This window comes from Scomber japonicus, chromosome 4 (assembly GCF_027409825.1).
Source record: "Scomber japonicus isolate fScoJap1 chromosome 4, fScoJap1.pri, whole genome shotgun sequence".
NCBI classification, from domain to species: domain Eukaryota; kingdom Metazoa; phylum Chordata; class Actinopteri; order Scombriformes; family Scombridae; genus Scomber; species Scomber japonicus.
The window spans coordinates 21963158-21979177 of NC_070581.1; the positions used below are offsets into that span (position 1 = coordinate 21963158).

Consider the following 16020-nt stretch of genomic DNA (forward strand, 5'->3'; position numbering starts at 1 on the left):
ACCCAATGTTTGGTGTGGCCTTGCTATGACCGCAAAGCCTAGTTTGACCCAGTGCATATTAATGATGGAAAGTTCCCTAACAATGTGTAATCAGTTATTTTCAAGTAACTTACCAAACACATTAAGTTACTGTAATTCATTTTGTGTCAATCCCACATTCACTGTCTTGCTACAGTAAATGTATTTTAATCCACTGCAAAAGATAGTCCCCAACAAAGGCTACTGTTTAAGTGATGTTTGCTAAAATAATGAAAGCTGTTTTAGGAAATTATTCCACCCTTTAATATAATAAGAGTTTGTAGGAACCAGTTAGCTTGGGAGTACCACAGAAAGGTTTGGAAAGGAGAAAGGTTTTGAGAGACGGACTACTCTATTGATTTATACTTTAAGTACAGAGTTTCAAATTCCAAATTCAAGACATGAAGATATAAAGAAGAGTCATGGGTTTATGTGCCTGATATTATGGAATTAAAAAAAAGTACATCAAATTCTTGTCTGACTCTGAACACCACCTGCACCTAAAATGAAACCAAATCACAGAGCAGTGTACCGTTAAAACTACCAAGAGCAGACAAAAGTCCATTCAGCCATTTTTATTTTGACAATCATCTTCCATCTGTTTCAGGAGAACTATATTAGTATTTTCAGCATTGCTACTTGTGCCTCTGTTTTTCTGTTTTCAACCCATGATCATAATGTTTTCTCTTCCAAAGCAATAGATGTCCTGAATAAAACTGCAGGGTGTCGAGTCATTGCAGCCCATCCTCAAAAGAAAAAAACAACAGTATGGAAAATTCAGCCGGCAAAAAAACCCCCATAAATATATTTGACTGTAAGTCACCATCTAGTGGCCGTCGTAATTATTACCCTGGGAAATGACGGAGTTCAGATGACATCATTAAAAAGGTGAAGTTTTTTATAAACAGAGGTGGTGGGTTGGGTTGATGGTAAATAGACAAATGGCAAAAAGTGAACCACTGTTTTCCTTGCCGTCTCCAACCGCGAGTTGGGACAGTTTTTAAAAAATCGGAACTATTACCCCTTTTCCACCAAAGCAGTTCCAGTGCTGGTTCTGGGCCAGTGCTTAAGTTGGAACCGGTTTTCCTGTTTCAACCGACAAAGAACCAGCTCTCGGCCAGAAAAACTGGTTCCAGAGTGGCACCAGTTCTTTGCTGGACTAGAAGAAAGAACCACTTACGTTAGGGGGCAGGGGGCGGGGTTATTGAGACCAACCACAACAAGCTAGACCGCATAGTGGTGAATAGGAGAGTGAATTATCCCTTGAACATTTGACTGATGGTGAAATTCATACACATTTGCGTTGTGAGTTAGCTGTGCTCTGCCGGCTAACGTTAGCTTACAACAAAGGCTAACAACCATGTCAATCCTGTCGAGGAGCACAAATATGTTGTATCTGCCGCAGCTGTACAAATGCGTAGTCTGCCATTGTTGTTTTGCTTCTTCTTCTTTGTATTATTGTTGCTTCGAAGTTGGTCTTCATAGGAAAGCAGCGACATAACTGATGTATATGGTGACGTAATGACGTGGCTCCCTAACCAACTCGAGCAGTGGAAAAGCAAATTGGTTCTCAACTGGTTCACAGTTGAACCGACTGTGAACCAGCACCAGCCCAGCACCAGCACTGGTGGAAAACCGGTATATGATTGTCATTGTATTTACTGTTGCCATGACGACAAAAGTTGCCTAACTTTAATGAAGTAGTAATTTTAACCATATTTCGAGTGAACATTTTAACCCAAACCCGATCTTTCCCTAATTTAAGAAACTGCTGACATTTCTGGAATTTAAGAATCTCACACTGGACTGCTACCCCCTTATGGAACAAAAACTCCCCAAATTGACATGACAAACGTGCTGACATCTTCGATTAGGACTGCATCTCAGTTAAAGGAAATTTTGGCATTTTGGGAAAAAAACTTTTTTGCTGATTTAGATAGAGTTAGATGAGATTGTTACCACTCATACGTGTCTGTTGAATACGAATCTGGTTAGCTGGTTACTGTAGCTTACCTTAGCACAAAGGTAGGAAAATCCTAATGGCAAACATTTTTTATATTTATATTTATATGTATAGTTGTTTGTTTAATCAGAAACTGAAGTGTCATGGTGTCACAGTTCAGCACATAACCCCCACTGAAAATTTTTAAATGACCACCTTGTATCTTGTTTATTTAATCCATGCCAAAAACAAATTACTTTTTACAGGGGATAATGTTACAGACTATTTCGTGGTTGGCACCAGGAGTCTGCTGTTTGCCTGGCAACAGTTTCCCTTAAAACACAAAGTTGTTACCCCCTTCCAACCCATGGTGTATGAAGAGAACTAGATACAGCATCTAAGATGGGGCCCCTATGAAAGTTGATCAGTGGTGCTTGAAGCCAAAAATTCTACTTCCTAAAAACCAACTATGCCCTATGGGCCCAATGCATCCATGGAGCATGTTATCTAAAGACTTCTGCCTGCTGAGACAGCTCAAGTTAACTTGAATGGGGATAAAGTAAGTAAATCATGTGGCTCTTATAGACTTGTGATCAGACCATATGGATCGAATGTATCCCCAGATTTACAGATGTCTCTTTCACAATGAAAGTCTATGGGGAAAAAGTCTTTTTTTGGAAGCAATAGCACCACTTGACAGTATAATAACACAGTTGAGCTTCTATGTCAAATTGGCTTCAAAGTCCAGTGCTCTCCCTGTATCCAGTTCTCATTAAACATCCACGTTCCTACCGACTGGGCTTCATCTCCTTCAATTACATATTTGCCTGTATAGGTACCCATACATTTTTAATTTTAAAAAGAATTAATTTCCTGTATATGCTAGTTAAATAATTACCCTTGCAGACTGTTATCGAATGTATTACTGTTGTAGTGTACAATTTGTTGCCTTCAGACAGAGCAAGGCTAGCTGTTTCACTTTGCGCCCGGTCTTTATGCTAGGCTAATGTGCTGCTTCACACTAAGTGGACATGGGATTCTTCTCTTCAGACTTCCACAGAATTTTCCTAAAATGTACAAATTTATGGAATACTCCTTCAAAATGCATTTTTTCTTCTTCTATAATAATAATAATAATAACATGGCTATTATAGTATAGACTCAGCTCTGTTAAGCAATAGAAGGAAGTTGTGCAACAGGAAGGGCAATGGCATGGTTTTTAAAAATTTCATGTCATGATTATACTGTAGCTATATGGCATGAATTATATAGAACTTATTAGGGGGGGGGGGTTGAGTAGGTTTCCAGCCTGCATAGTTCTGTTGACTCATACAGAGAAAGATATTTTCGCAGTGCTGTTGATTAAATGACAGTACAGAGACATCCACCTTCACCTCGCCGTGTACTGACGACAGATAAAACCCAAAGCAGACAATTCATGGATGTGAGATCGAGGAAGCATGACACCCACGTTGTTACTTCATTGTAGTATGCAAGGACTTTCCTGACCAATTACGAGAAAAAAAGACAAAAAGATTTGACAAGAGCATCTGATGAATATGTGTACTTTATTGTTTTGTTAACCTTGACTCTCTTCTGCCTGCTAAGTAAGCAGAAATAACTGTCTTGGTGGGGTCAGCCTTAAGATCCCTCAGAAAACGTATGTTTAAAAAAAGCTGGGGATATTTAAGGTGAGCTTTATTCTGATAGTAAAAAATGGAATTCAGGACTGTTGCCAGGCCATGGTTAGCTTGCTTTTTTTTTTAACCAAAACTAAAAATTTGCCCCAGAAAAAAGAGATTCTTACAGTGCCAAGCATCTCAAGCTGCACAGGAACTCGAAAAAGGATGATTTGATTTAGAAAATATGATTGTGACGTTATAACAAGCACTCACTCCTAAGACCCAATCTACAGACATTTCACATCTCACTGCGGTACACATGACTGCCACTCGAGACAAATGTGTATCACATTGTGTTTTTTTACTTTTTCAACTTATAATAAAAATGTTTACAGCAACTAATCAACAATGACTAAAATATCCGAGACTGATCAGGTGTGGTTGATTAAATATGTTACAGCTATGTTTTTTCAACTTGGCCCGACTTTCACGTGGTCAATAAATCCATTCGACAAACTTGGATGGAAACAATGCAGTCATTAATGCAGACAGGATCTAATCCAATTGATATCCCAAGTTTATTCTTGTTACGTCAACACAATGTAGATATATATTTTGGAGTCACACATACAAGCACAAAAACTGCATTTGCTGGTAAATTCTTATAAATAAAAAAAAGCTCAGAAGGTGTTCAGTGCAACTAGTACAAAATGTTATATAACAGGAAAGCAGAAATGCAAGAAATGGAAGGATGACATTCCTTAATGTGCACTCTTCTTTGCCTTTTTTATAAAACAGACTTTATTTGGTCATGACTGAACATAAGACACAGCTGAGGAACGCTGAACAAATGAGGAGATAGCAGCAAAGATAGAAAGGGAGACAAGCAGAGCATAATGTTAAGCCTTCCTTCAGACTGCTGTGGCAAAGCCTATCCGATTATTGCGACGGTCAAACTCAGTGTAGTAGCGGGCAATGAAATTGGCTCCCAAAATCCAGATAGGACCTGTAGGTGGTGGCACATCCAAGCCCCTGAAGGTGACAGTACAGACATCTCCTTCCATCTGTGATTGCTGGAGCCACAAATGAAAATGTTTTAATCAAATTATGCCAGTATAACGGTATTGCAATGTGAAAATGTTCCAGCATTTGTAATCCTGCTTACCCATAAAATATAATCCTCCTGAGTAAGTGAATATTCCTGGCCACCCAGGTGGAAAGTGATACTGGGCAGCATCTTCACAGTGTCGCAGTTGACTTTGTACTGATGAACAACATAAAAAATGGGTGATGACGGGTAATGATTTTATACAGGCAAACGTTTTCTGTGGGAAACCATGTTGCATGTGTAAAAACTTACTCCACTTTCATCCAGCTGTGCTCCAATGGTTTTCATCAGCAAAGACACAGAGGAGGCCGGGCCTGTGATGTAGGAGGAGCCGGTGTCTATCACAGCTGTGCAGCCCTCCACACAAAACATCATCTCCGTCCCCACAGAAACGCTGGAACAATGAAAGTGGTGGAAAATAAAACACATGTTTCTGAATGGGTGTGTGCACACACACATGTTGTATAAAGTCTGGAGGAAAGATCTTACCCTTTCATTGTAACTTCCCATTTGCCTGTCTCTCTGGTGTCCACATAATTAAAGTTTCCAGTGTAGTAGTTTGGGTCAGTGCCGCCCAGCACCAGTTCTCCACCTGGGGAGTGCTTTGGATCCCTGAAACAACAAGTCATATTCAAGCCCCATTTTTAAAGAATACACTTCAATGAATGTCTTTGTTCCTGTGGGTCGATTTTCATGTTTTTACTTCAGCTGAACTGTGAAATGCTCCTTCAGTCCCACAGTCTTATGAAGTCCCCTAAAGGAAAGAATAACACAAAAGAGCAACTCTTCTTTTTCTAACTGTTTTCTTCTGGACATAACTGAGTATAGTAAATGAAGAACATGTATGAAAAAGAAACATAATAAATTCATATCTATCTATCTGACCTGACACCCTATCCAGGTCAAAAATTAGCTCAGGGCGTTTTTATTTGTTTTTCCACTCTAATATTTTTTTTTTCTTCAGTTCTGCCTGTCAGATGAAAAGTATTATATTTTTTCCGTCTTTATTTCAAGTCTTAACAGTGTCTAAGATCAACAAGAAAAATCTATATTTTCTTTTTGATGTCTTTAATTATCTTATCTAATAACTTCTTGTATCTAGAGGTGATTTTATACAAAATTATACAGAATCCAGAGTCAGTTGGCTCAGTTGAACCTACCTGCTGTAGTAAACAGAGAATACCTCCTCCTTAAGGACATGCTGAGACATGATGCGGTCAAACACCGGAGTGATGCCATCAATGGCCACGTTAGGGTAGCCCATCCCCAGGACTCCGTCAAACTTGGCAAAGATGAAGGGCATGGCAGACAGTGATGTGGCTTCAGCAAACACCTGAACCACAGGGATATCCCCAACCTGCAGGAATCAAACAAGCTGTAGGTCAAAAGGTGAGACTGTAACCAGTAAGAGGAAGTTAGAGTATTTGTTTAAAAGAGAAACTCCTTTATCATACAGGTCACTGATTCTAAACTCACCACAACCACATCCTCGCTCAGAAATCCCCTGATATTACCAGAGGCATACTGAATGGAAAATCCTGTTCCATTCTCGACATACGTCCGCGATTGGGAGGCATCATACCTGTTGTGAGTGACTAAAAGTTCAAAAATTCATTTGAGTCACAAGAAACTGTTTCAAGGACGCTTTCACTTATGTTATTGTGTACACGTGGACACTCACAGCAGGCAGTAGAGAAAGGAGAGCAGCTCTGCGAGGGCACCCACAGGTTGGCTGAGCCTGTGTCAAACACCACGTTGAACATCTGGGCTGGAGAGCCAATACTGATTTCCCCAAAGTACTGTGTCTATTGGAGGGAAAACAGGAAAATGTGTATTTTATGATACAAATATTGATTTTCCAGTTTCATTTTGTTTGACTATTCAAAACTTTTTATCCTTGAGCAGTGAGACAAAAATATTATTTGATGGTAACATGACATTGAGATTATGACTCATACACAAAGAATACTTGAAAGCACTAATTCAAAAGCAACAGGATCTGCTGTTTTACTCTTTGTGGTATTCATCCAATAGAGCTGATGAAGTATCTTGGATGAGTTGCTATTTTAACCTTCAACACTAAAGTCTGCTTTTGGCTTCAAGGCTAAAACAGCTTGTCTTCAATGTAGTACGTCTCAATTTTTTATCACCTGCATCAGAATTCACACACACACACACACAAAAGAAATTCAAGAATTTCTATTTTAAATATATAACACACAACAGATGAATGTGTCAGCTTACATCCAAGTAGTTGGTTAGAGGTGTGGGAACAGTCCCATTGTTGCTGTCGTCTGTGCTCTTCTGGGCCAGCTCAGTCAACACCTGCTCCACAGTAACGCCCATCCCCTGCAGTGTCTCTCTGATAGATGGCATCTTCTTCAGAGTGATTCTGGGAACAGATGAGCAGATAAAATTAATCTTCATGCGACAGAAACTAAACAGCACAAAACAGAAACTATTGCCATAATGAATGAAAAGATGGTATACAATAGAGTGAACTATATTTTCCATGCATACATATGCCTGGTCATCTTGCCAGCATAACAATGAGCCCTTAATAAAGTACAGACTGCTTTTCTCTAAGCACCTAGCCAGAAAAATGAACAAAAACACATGTTAAGCCGATGCTGAAAACATTAGGTTTTATAATGAACCAATAAAACACATTTGTTTTCCTGTCCTTATTTGTTTTGTTGTTTGCTGTCACTACTTTACTGTAGCATGTTTTGTCTTATGTGGGTCTGAATTATATAGTAAATCTGCACTGCTGCACTATACTCTTGTTTCTTCAAACTAAATAAGCAGGGATATAAAAGTTTCTTACCTTCGCAAAGTGTGGCTCGTAGACACTGTCAATGACAGAGCAGCCAAACACATCCAATAATTAATCAGTGCTGCCATGGTGACTTCTATGATAGCAGGTGGAAAATGACGGTCAGTGATGGAAGCTGTATGTGCAAAGTTGTCCCCAGTTTTGTGAATATTCCACGTTTATTGAGTCAGAGTTGTGTCTCTCTGTGTCGTCCGCTCCCTCGACTCTTTTTATACTATGCCCTCCTCAGTGTGCTCTCACCGTTGGGCCACTCACTCTGGCTGGGAGCTTTCCTGGAGGTGTCCACTTGAAAACACACTCTTCTACCCCCCTTCTCCTCCTCTCTCTCCCCCATGCCCTTCTGTCTTGGTCACACAACCCCTCCTATGATAAACAGGTCCCAGTGAGAGGTCTGAACTTTGACCTTCTTAAAAAACATTGAAGACAGAAAGCAGGGGTGCAGAGTTCTTGAGATTGCTGACGTTGGTAGGCTGGACACCTTGTCTGCAGGGCTGTGAGAAGCATTAGGGGGACTGAAAGATGCTCTGAGCTGTCAGGACAGATTAGTTGGATGTTACTTCCTAAACTCAATTACAAGTCATATTAAATCTTAGGTGTTGCAACCTGTACTCAACCAACATCTACTTTAAAGCATTATTTCTATGTTTATATATCAATTTTGCTACATCCTGATCTGTTCAGGTCTTATATAATAACACGTTTGCTCAAAATGTTTGCTTAAAGATCAATGAGTTAAAATGTTAATTTCAGTCTTATTTGTCTCTTTTCCCCACCGCCATCATGTGCTTATCTGTGGAGTATACAGGTTTTATTTGCCTCTCTATTTACACTCAACTACTCATTCCTCTCCTCATGTAAAGTCCACTACAGTTTGTGCACCACTTAAATATTGAGTTTTACAGGCGAAGCGTGAAGGACAATACACATCTGTAAGTTCACTTCAAGGTCTTAGATAGAGATTGCTGGCAGGACACTAGGCCCATGTTGAGTGTATTATGCAAAGCTGGAGACTGGCAATGTTCAGTGTTTTCATGCTGTACCTCATGCTGTGATGCTCAGACTCAACAAGGCTTAACACCTAATCACTCTGTGCTCGTTCTCACTGGGTTTTACCAGAAGGAGGATTCCCACAGTATCTGGCCTGTCAGGGTGGGGTCGTGTGTTGGTACCGTACCCAGTCAGGCTAGGAGATATGTGAGAGTCCACGTCAGGCACAAGCTCAGACAGTCATAGCTGAGGTCAGAAGTCAGCCGCTGAGATACTCCCTGTGGAAATGATAGCGTGGGTACACACAAGTTACAGAGGTGGATTTGACTCACAACAGACAGACAGACAACAGTCTGCTGCAGCGAGACTGAATAAAAATGTGGACATTCCCTCTTGTGTACTACCTGTAAATATTAAAATAGCCTCCATTTTGACCTGTTATAGTTTTATTTCATGTCTTTTAAAGCAGAAGCAATTATTTTAAGCCACTTGAAGGCCATCAAACAAGCTCTAAACACAGTAATAGTATCACTTTATAAAGGCAAAAAACATTATTATTCATTTGGAGGTGTGTTTCTGGACACCTGATGAATGTGAATCTCTCTTTTTAGCTCTGGTTTGAACTCCACCAACCTTTGAGAGACATATATGTTTTTAGCTGCTTAAAGCTCTGCTATATTGACTGGCTAATTGCCAATTTTGGTCTGAGCACCATTTGTTGCCAGTTAGGTAGCATACAGTTGTTTTATCAAAACCTTTTCACTGGAAGCAAGATTAGAGGATATTTAAAGTATTTAACAAAGCATTAAGCTGCTAAGAAAGCTCTGTGGGTAATCATTTTCTGTGCATTTGTCATCTTGACCCATATTACATGTAGTCTTTTGATGCATTGTTAATATATAAAAATACAATAGTGCAGCTTTAATATTATATGTTTTAATAAGAGGCCAGTGTACCTGTCTTATCTGTCCTTCAATTAGGCCTCACAGGCAGATTTTGACAGAGCATTTTGGGGACAATCTCACAGAGATCTGACTCTTAATCTGACTGGCTAAATGAATACCCACAAGTCTCTTTCCCACACTACCGAGAGAAATCCATCTGTCACTCCTGCCTGGCCTCCCACCCCTCCAGTGCATCCACTCCAGTGGTGGGCATGGGAAATGTGGAGTTCTCTCCTGAAAAATGATTTATTTGATGTTCATGAGTTTTCAGTGTCATATTACCTTTGAGGCCAGTGCAGTTCATTGAGTGGAAACTTGAACATTAACTGGAAAGTCTTCATGCAGCCTTACAATTCTAAAATTGTTGTGGGGGTTGAACAAGGTGCCACAGGCTAAGCATCAAGTGAGTTTCTGCCGACAGACGCATATCAGAGGCAGAACTCACGTAAGAGGATCTTCGAGGGTTGTGAGCTATCCATCATGATAAGAAAGATATGAAGCAGAGCTGTGGTTGTTTGCAGGAAATGGGACTTGAGGGAAGTTATCACTCAAACAAACAAGCCTGACTCCCAAACACACAAAAACTTCATTTCAAATCCTCACCAGCTGGCATGATCCATAAAATGCTAAATGTATTTGTATAAATGTTTCTGGCTTATTTCTGAGTTGAGTTCAGTTACTTTATATGATGAAGCGTGCATAAAACCAGAGAACAATTTGGTTTATTCACAGTTATGTTTCTGAATTTGAAGCAATGAACTGCAAATTAGAGATGACGAGACTGTGATTCCATCTGGAGACAATATGTATGAAAGTATGTGAGACAGTTTTCACAACAGGAGGTAGAAAATGTAGGAATTGAAACCAAAAGATGTAGTAAAAACATATTTTATGTGCCACAGTATGATATCCATCCCCAAGGGTGCTGTGTTACATTGTTGTTGGCAGATTTATCATATTTAATCAATACTTAAATTTTTCACATAATTCTTTTTCTTTGGACCATGTGAAAAGAAAACATGCTGTATCGCTCCTGGCCAGCAGGAAGCAGCATTGGACTTAAAAACACATCAGTGTGCCTCTGAGAAGAGAAGAACAAACAAGGCTGACTGTCAGGAAGTCCATTTGTACTCCAACCACATGAAACCCTGAAGGAAAATATATCCCTTGTTTTTAAGGATAAGTCTGATTATGTTCTATATTTTTCTTACTGTCAACAAATCAGAGAAAAATACCAAAACCAACAATGTGATCCAACTAGTATCTGTCCAAAGCCAGTACAAAACCATATAATGTGTTCCTCTGTGTCATAGACCTCCACTGATGTTCAGAAACTATTAAAACAAATGAATGAGCCACACTGTTGCAGTGGATAACATTTGTATTTTCATTACAATAAACACTGACACTGTGATTCATTTAGAGTCAGCCCCACATTGCCCTGCTTCTGTAAATACTCAAATATTTCCAATCTGTTGTTTTGTTGTTAGGTTTCCAGACCTCTCAGGTTGTCTGAAACAGGTCTGCTCTCTGTCAACAGAGACAAAAGTAAACATGGAGAAGCAACAATTTGGTTTTTATGCACCACATATCTGGAACAAACTTTTAGAAAGCATGAGATCTGCTCCAAATCTGGGTTCTCTTAAATAAAGGTCGACAACTTTTCTGTTTGCCACCCCAAATTACATTTGGAACTGTTTATTCATATCTCACACAGTGCAATTTTCTTTCTCCTGTTTATTCTTTTGATCTGGTTTTTATCATCTATTTTAAATCCTATTATAAATGTCCTATATCAAGTCTGTGTTTTTTATATTTTTAAACTGTTGTCTGTTTATGTAAAGCACTTTGTTATGTTTCATGTAAAGCACTTTGAATTGCCTTGCTGTTGGAAGATGCTATGTAAATAAATTTGCCAGTGCACCAAATCAGTTCCCAACCTGCATACTTTTTACTCCAATCTGAGTTTACTAAAAACCCCAAATGTTTATTTACAGTAGCTGTTTATGTGATTATTTTGATTTGTGACCATTTTTAAAGTGTCTTTAATCAACATATCTTTTAGTAACGATGTATGAAGTCACAATATGTAAAGTGAAAAGTGTGGCTTGTAGTGACAAACCTACAGAGAATTATCAACTGACTCCGTAGCTCCTCTCTGCTTTTCGGAGGTTCATAGTGAGTAGAATAGTGATCATTGTTCAGCTGTCTGGCAGCAACTTTTTGGTTGATTTGGTTTTTGATTGGTCCACAGCTCTAAAAAAAAAGCTCTAAAAAACCAACTGGAAACTACTTGCTCAGCACCAAAGGGCAAACAGTTAGCGCCTAGCTGGTGAATGTAGTGGAGCATTAAACATTTAGTCCAAAAGTTAGTGAACCAAACACTCAGCTAGAGTGAACGTGGGCCAATAGCACGACTCCATATCAGTGATAATGTTGTTCCATAACTGCTGGATGTGCTATAAGCAACTGCTAACAAGTAGAGCCTGTCAGCTAATATTATCAGCCGATATTGGCCTATCACAGATATATCAGTGTCAGTGTATATGGTGTCCAATATTTTCATATTATATATTCTATTTATTATATGTACATTTTTATTTTAAGTTTTAAATATATTTTAAAGTTATATAGGCAGCATTTTGTGTATAATTGATCATTTTCAAGTTAAATATAAGTACTTTTTTTGTTCTGTGTTTTTATATTAGTTATTTATCTTTCTTAAATTCTCAGTGATATATCGTGTCTCTATTACCAATATTTGTCACAAGTGTTTGATAACCAGATGTCAGGTGTCATTGCAAAAAATGTGTGTTTATGGATATATTCCATATCTAAGATCATTGGCCAATATATTGATATCAGAATGAATATTTTACTCCCTAATAGAATACAATAGAATAGAATAGAAAGCTTTATTGTCATTATATTAAACATATAATGAGATTACAGGTGCCACTCCATTTGTACTTTTAAGACAATAAAAAACAAGACAACCAGATGAAAACAAGATACACGCAGCAAAAAAAGATGACATAGTAGAAAGGTATAGCACTTAATAAGATCAATATAATTAAATAGAATAAATAAAAGAATAAATAGAAGCAAGCAGTGGTCAAGGGTATTGCACAATATCATTGTTTGTTCTGGCCCAGGGAAAGAAACTGTTTGTGAGTCTGCGGGCTTTCATTGACCTGTAGCGTCTGCCAGAGGTCAACAGGTGGAACAGATGATGTGCTGGGTGGAGGAATATCGGCATGAGCCCCAAATCCAGTATTAGTTGGGCCCTTCTAACAAGTTCAACATATCAACTTGAACGCTAATGGTTTGCCAATGCTCTGTTAACAAGTTGCTTCCACTGCCCCCAAGTGGCCAAAAAAACCCACAAATGCAGGGTGGAAGGACTTACATTTTAATATCAGTAATGAATTAGATCTACAGAGACCATTATGGGAGGTTGGTAACTTGGTTTTGTTCATGGGTTTGTTCACAGTAAGAAAGGTTTGTTCACAGTAAGAAATAATATCACCAGCCTTCTCCTTTAATGCAAAGCAGTAATAAGCTATTCTCAGTGTGCAGGCTCAGTGATTGTTGCTTTAAATAGGTATATAGGTAATAGGTAAATAGGTGCTAAATTGTGTGCTAAATAAATTGGAAGGCAAGTTCCAAATGATTTTTCCTTCATAAAAAGGTTTGCGCTGCTTCCTACAAGCTCTGAATACGTCATCATCTATCGTTGATATGATTGGCTGTAAGTTACCCGCCTCAAATACGAGAAAATTAACGGCTCCTCGCCAGACTTTACCTTAATCTCACATGAGATTGAGATGCATTCTGGTATTAGGCAGGCTATAGTATGAGTAGTGTCAAGTGTAAATTATTAAAAGCCAATAATTAAATATAATGAATAAATAAATAAATATATAAAATATAGCTTTATGTACTGTATATCCAAAACAAAATAAAAATAAAAATATATACATTGAAAACACAAAGTGCATAAAAATCAGGTTTACCAGTTGATTTGTGAAAAACGTTCTCTGATCTGTTGCTGGTGGTTCAGCCTTATATTTACCTCTCAAGTTACATAACACAACGAAGAGTTTAAGTGCAGTCTGTGACTTATCTTGGTGAGATAATGTGTGTAAATACCTGGTTTGTGTCAATGTGAAGATGAGCTGCAAGTCCTAGGGAGCCCTAGGAGACGTGCTCTACAAAGACCAAAAACATCTGGTGAACATTCGAGAAACTATGGCAACCGTGCTTATTTTGCTGTTTAGTGTTTGTGACACAACCAAGTGTGCCAATCCATCACCTGGACACATGAATATTTAATATGAGCAGGCCAGCAGTCACACAACAATGTATACATGTGGATAGGCTTATTACTATTAAGGAGCTCTGACTTGTTTACCTCATCTTGTTGACAAGCTGCTTCATCTTCTATCCATGTATACAGTTTGGTAGCACACTTCTGTATTTACACAATGGGCTGTGCTTCTCACTCAACATACTACCATATAATACTATGGTAATAATACATTATTGTAAAATAAATTGCAAGCCTTAGATTGATATTTTTCCTGAAACTGAGAAATAAAACTGTCAACTTGTCTTAATGTGTGTGTTACGCATGTGTGAGGGAGCATGTGTGTGCATGTCTATATGGCTGTGTGTACAGCATCACAAGATGGAGATACTGACTGCAGCCAGCTGATATAAAAAGACACCCAGCAGTGGCAGCACTGGAGCCAAAATGATTCAGTAAATGAGAGAGCAAAGCCATGGTACAACGCTTTGTGAAGCCAACTGTTTTGTATTTCAAAGTCTCTGTAATATCAAAAACAAGGCCACTCAGCTCAGGCTGCCGGCAGTCAGAACATATTTCATGGCTTAAAGAGACGTCCAGCATTTAAAAGTTTGTGCTTTGCTTAAACTGAGCCATCCTATGAAAAATACGTAATGTTTACAGCCAACAGAAACATTAATATTTCATCAGCATAAATTCATAGGCATAGATGTGCAGCATAATTCCAATTTTTAAACTGGAAATATATCCTTCATAAACATTTCAGTCCAAATGAGACTACAGTGCTAGTATGTTGTGAATGTGCTCTATTTGAGACATTAAGTTGTTTTGATGCTTCACATTTAAGACCATGTGCCCTTAAAAATGTACTGGAGATAATTTTTTAAAGACACACACTTATTGGTCATTTTGTATATCAAGCTTTTACATACAAACTGTCTGTTTGCTTTTTAGTGCAGAGCAGGTAGTTACAGTGAGTTTATGGAGCTTCCTCGTTAACAACAGCTACCTGCTGTGGCTGAAAATCATGTTTTAAGAGCACCAAAACAGTAAAGTTGCACTCGGACAGCTAAACAATGAGCCTATACTCACTGTGAACCTCCATAAGGAAAGCGTTGAAAGTCGCCATTAAGCTCCATAAAGCTGTGGGGAGCTGTGGAGTCTGGTGGTAATTCTCTGTAGGTGTATTACTATAATCAAAGCCTCCAAAATTACACATTGACATTTGATTATAAAAATACAAAAAGCTAATACAAGACTTTGACTTGTAATGGAGTATTTTATATTGTGGTATTGTACATTGTATTTAAGTGAACTTCTTTCATGACGCATGTGCATTAATTATTTTACCGCTATTTTGTGTTTTCAGCTTGTTCTGCCCACCACCCAGGTGGCAAAAATCCCCAGCAATATATGGAGCTTTACAGGTTATAAGGATTTTATAGTTCAGCATTTTAAAGTGCATTTGTCTTTGCAACATGTTCTCATCCCCTGCTGGTAACAATTTCTTGCACACCATGAAGTCTTGTTGATAGGCACATAGAATTAAAAACCCTCGACTGTAAAAGCAAAAAAATCTCAAATGAAACTCTGGGGAAGAAAACATTGTTAGTAAACTGAGTACAAGTTGGTTCTTTTACCCTTTTTCCCTGCTAAAATAAATTCATTTAATCTATTAGTTGTTGGATGAATATGTGCGGCAGTAAACAACAATGGCAATATCTGTCACCTCTACCAAATCTCTAAAGAGTCAGCTCTCTCACAGTTGTTGCGGTTACCTCAATCACATGACAGGATTGTGTGCACAGGATATCCTCATTAAAAAAAGGCATCCTCCTCTAATTGCTTAGCTTTGCGACTTCCTGGACAACAAGCTTCCATATCCTTACACCCACCAAACATCCTCTGTCCGTTTTTCACAATAGCTGACTTGTCGCTGAAGGCAGATAATGGAAATGTCTCATTGTTTCAGTTCTATTGTGGTTGTCATCTATGTTGTAAGACTTAGTTTTTCTTCATTTTGTACTGCATTTCCCAGGAATCCATCTGGAGCAATGTTGCCAAAAGCCTAAAATTAACAGTCGTCTGCTTTACAACTCTGCAGCCATGTAGTCAGCACTGTGAGGCTGTAATGATCTTTACCAAAAAAAAAACCAGAAAACAAAACTGTTGAGTGAATGAAACTGCCAAACAATTTTGTTTTTCAAATATAAGTGCTTACCCCCAGTGTGACTAAAAAATGTTAGAGTGGGTC

At 38.5% G+C, this 16020-nt stretch overlaps 1 protein-coding gene across 2 annotated transcripts; it reads right to left on the reverse strand.

Moving 5' to 3' along the window:
• Positions 1–4493: 4493 nt before the first annotated feature.
• ren (renin) lies at positions 4494–14882 on the reverse strand. Of its 2 annotated transcripts, none has more exons than XM_053317495.1 (9): positions 14866–14882; positions 6935–7082; positions 6372–6495; positions 6167–6285; positions 5851–6047; positions 5180–5302; positions 4943–5084; positions 4748–4846; positions 4494–4655 (listed from the first exon to the last, which is right to left on the reverse strand). In XM_053317495.1, exons 2-9 carry the CDS (start codon positions 7064–7066, stop codon positions 4494–4496), a joined length of 1098 nt encoding a protein of 365 aa, XP_053173470.1. In that variant the 5' UTR covers positions 7067–7082; positions 14866–14882. The 2 variants fall into 2 exon arrangements, with proteins under 2 accessions (XP_053173470.1, XP_053173469.1); XM_053317494.1 differs by lacking the exon at positions 14866–14882 and adding an exon at positions 7518–7609.
• Positions 14883–16020: the final 1138 nt, after the last annotated feature.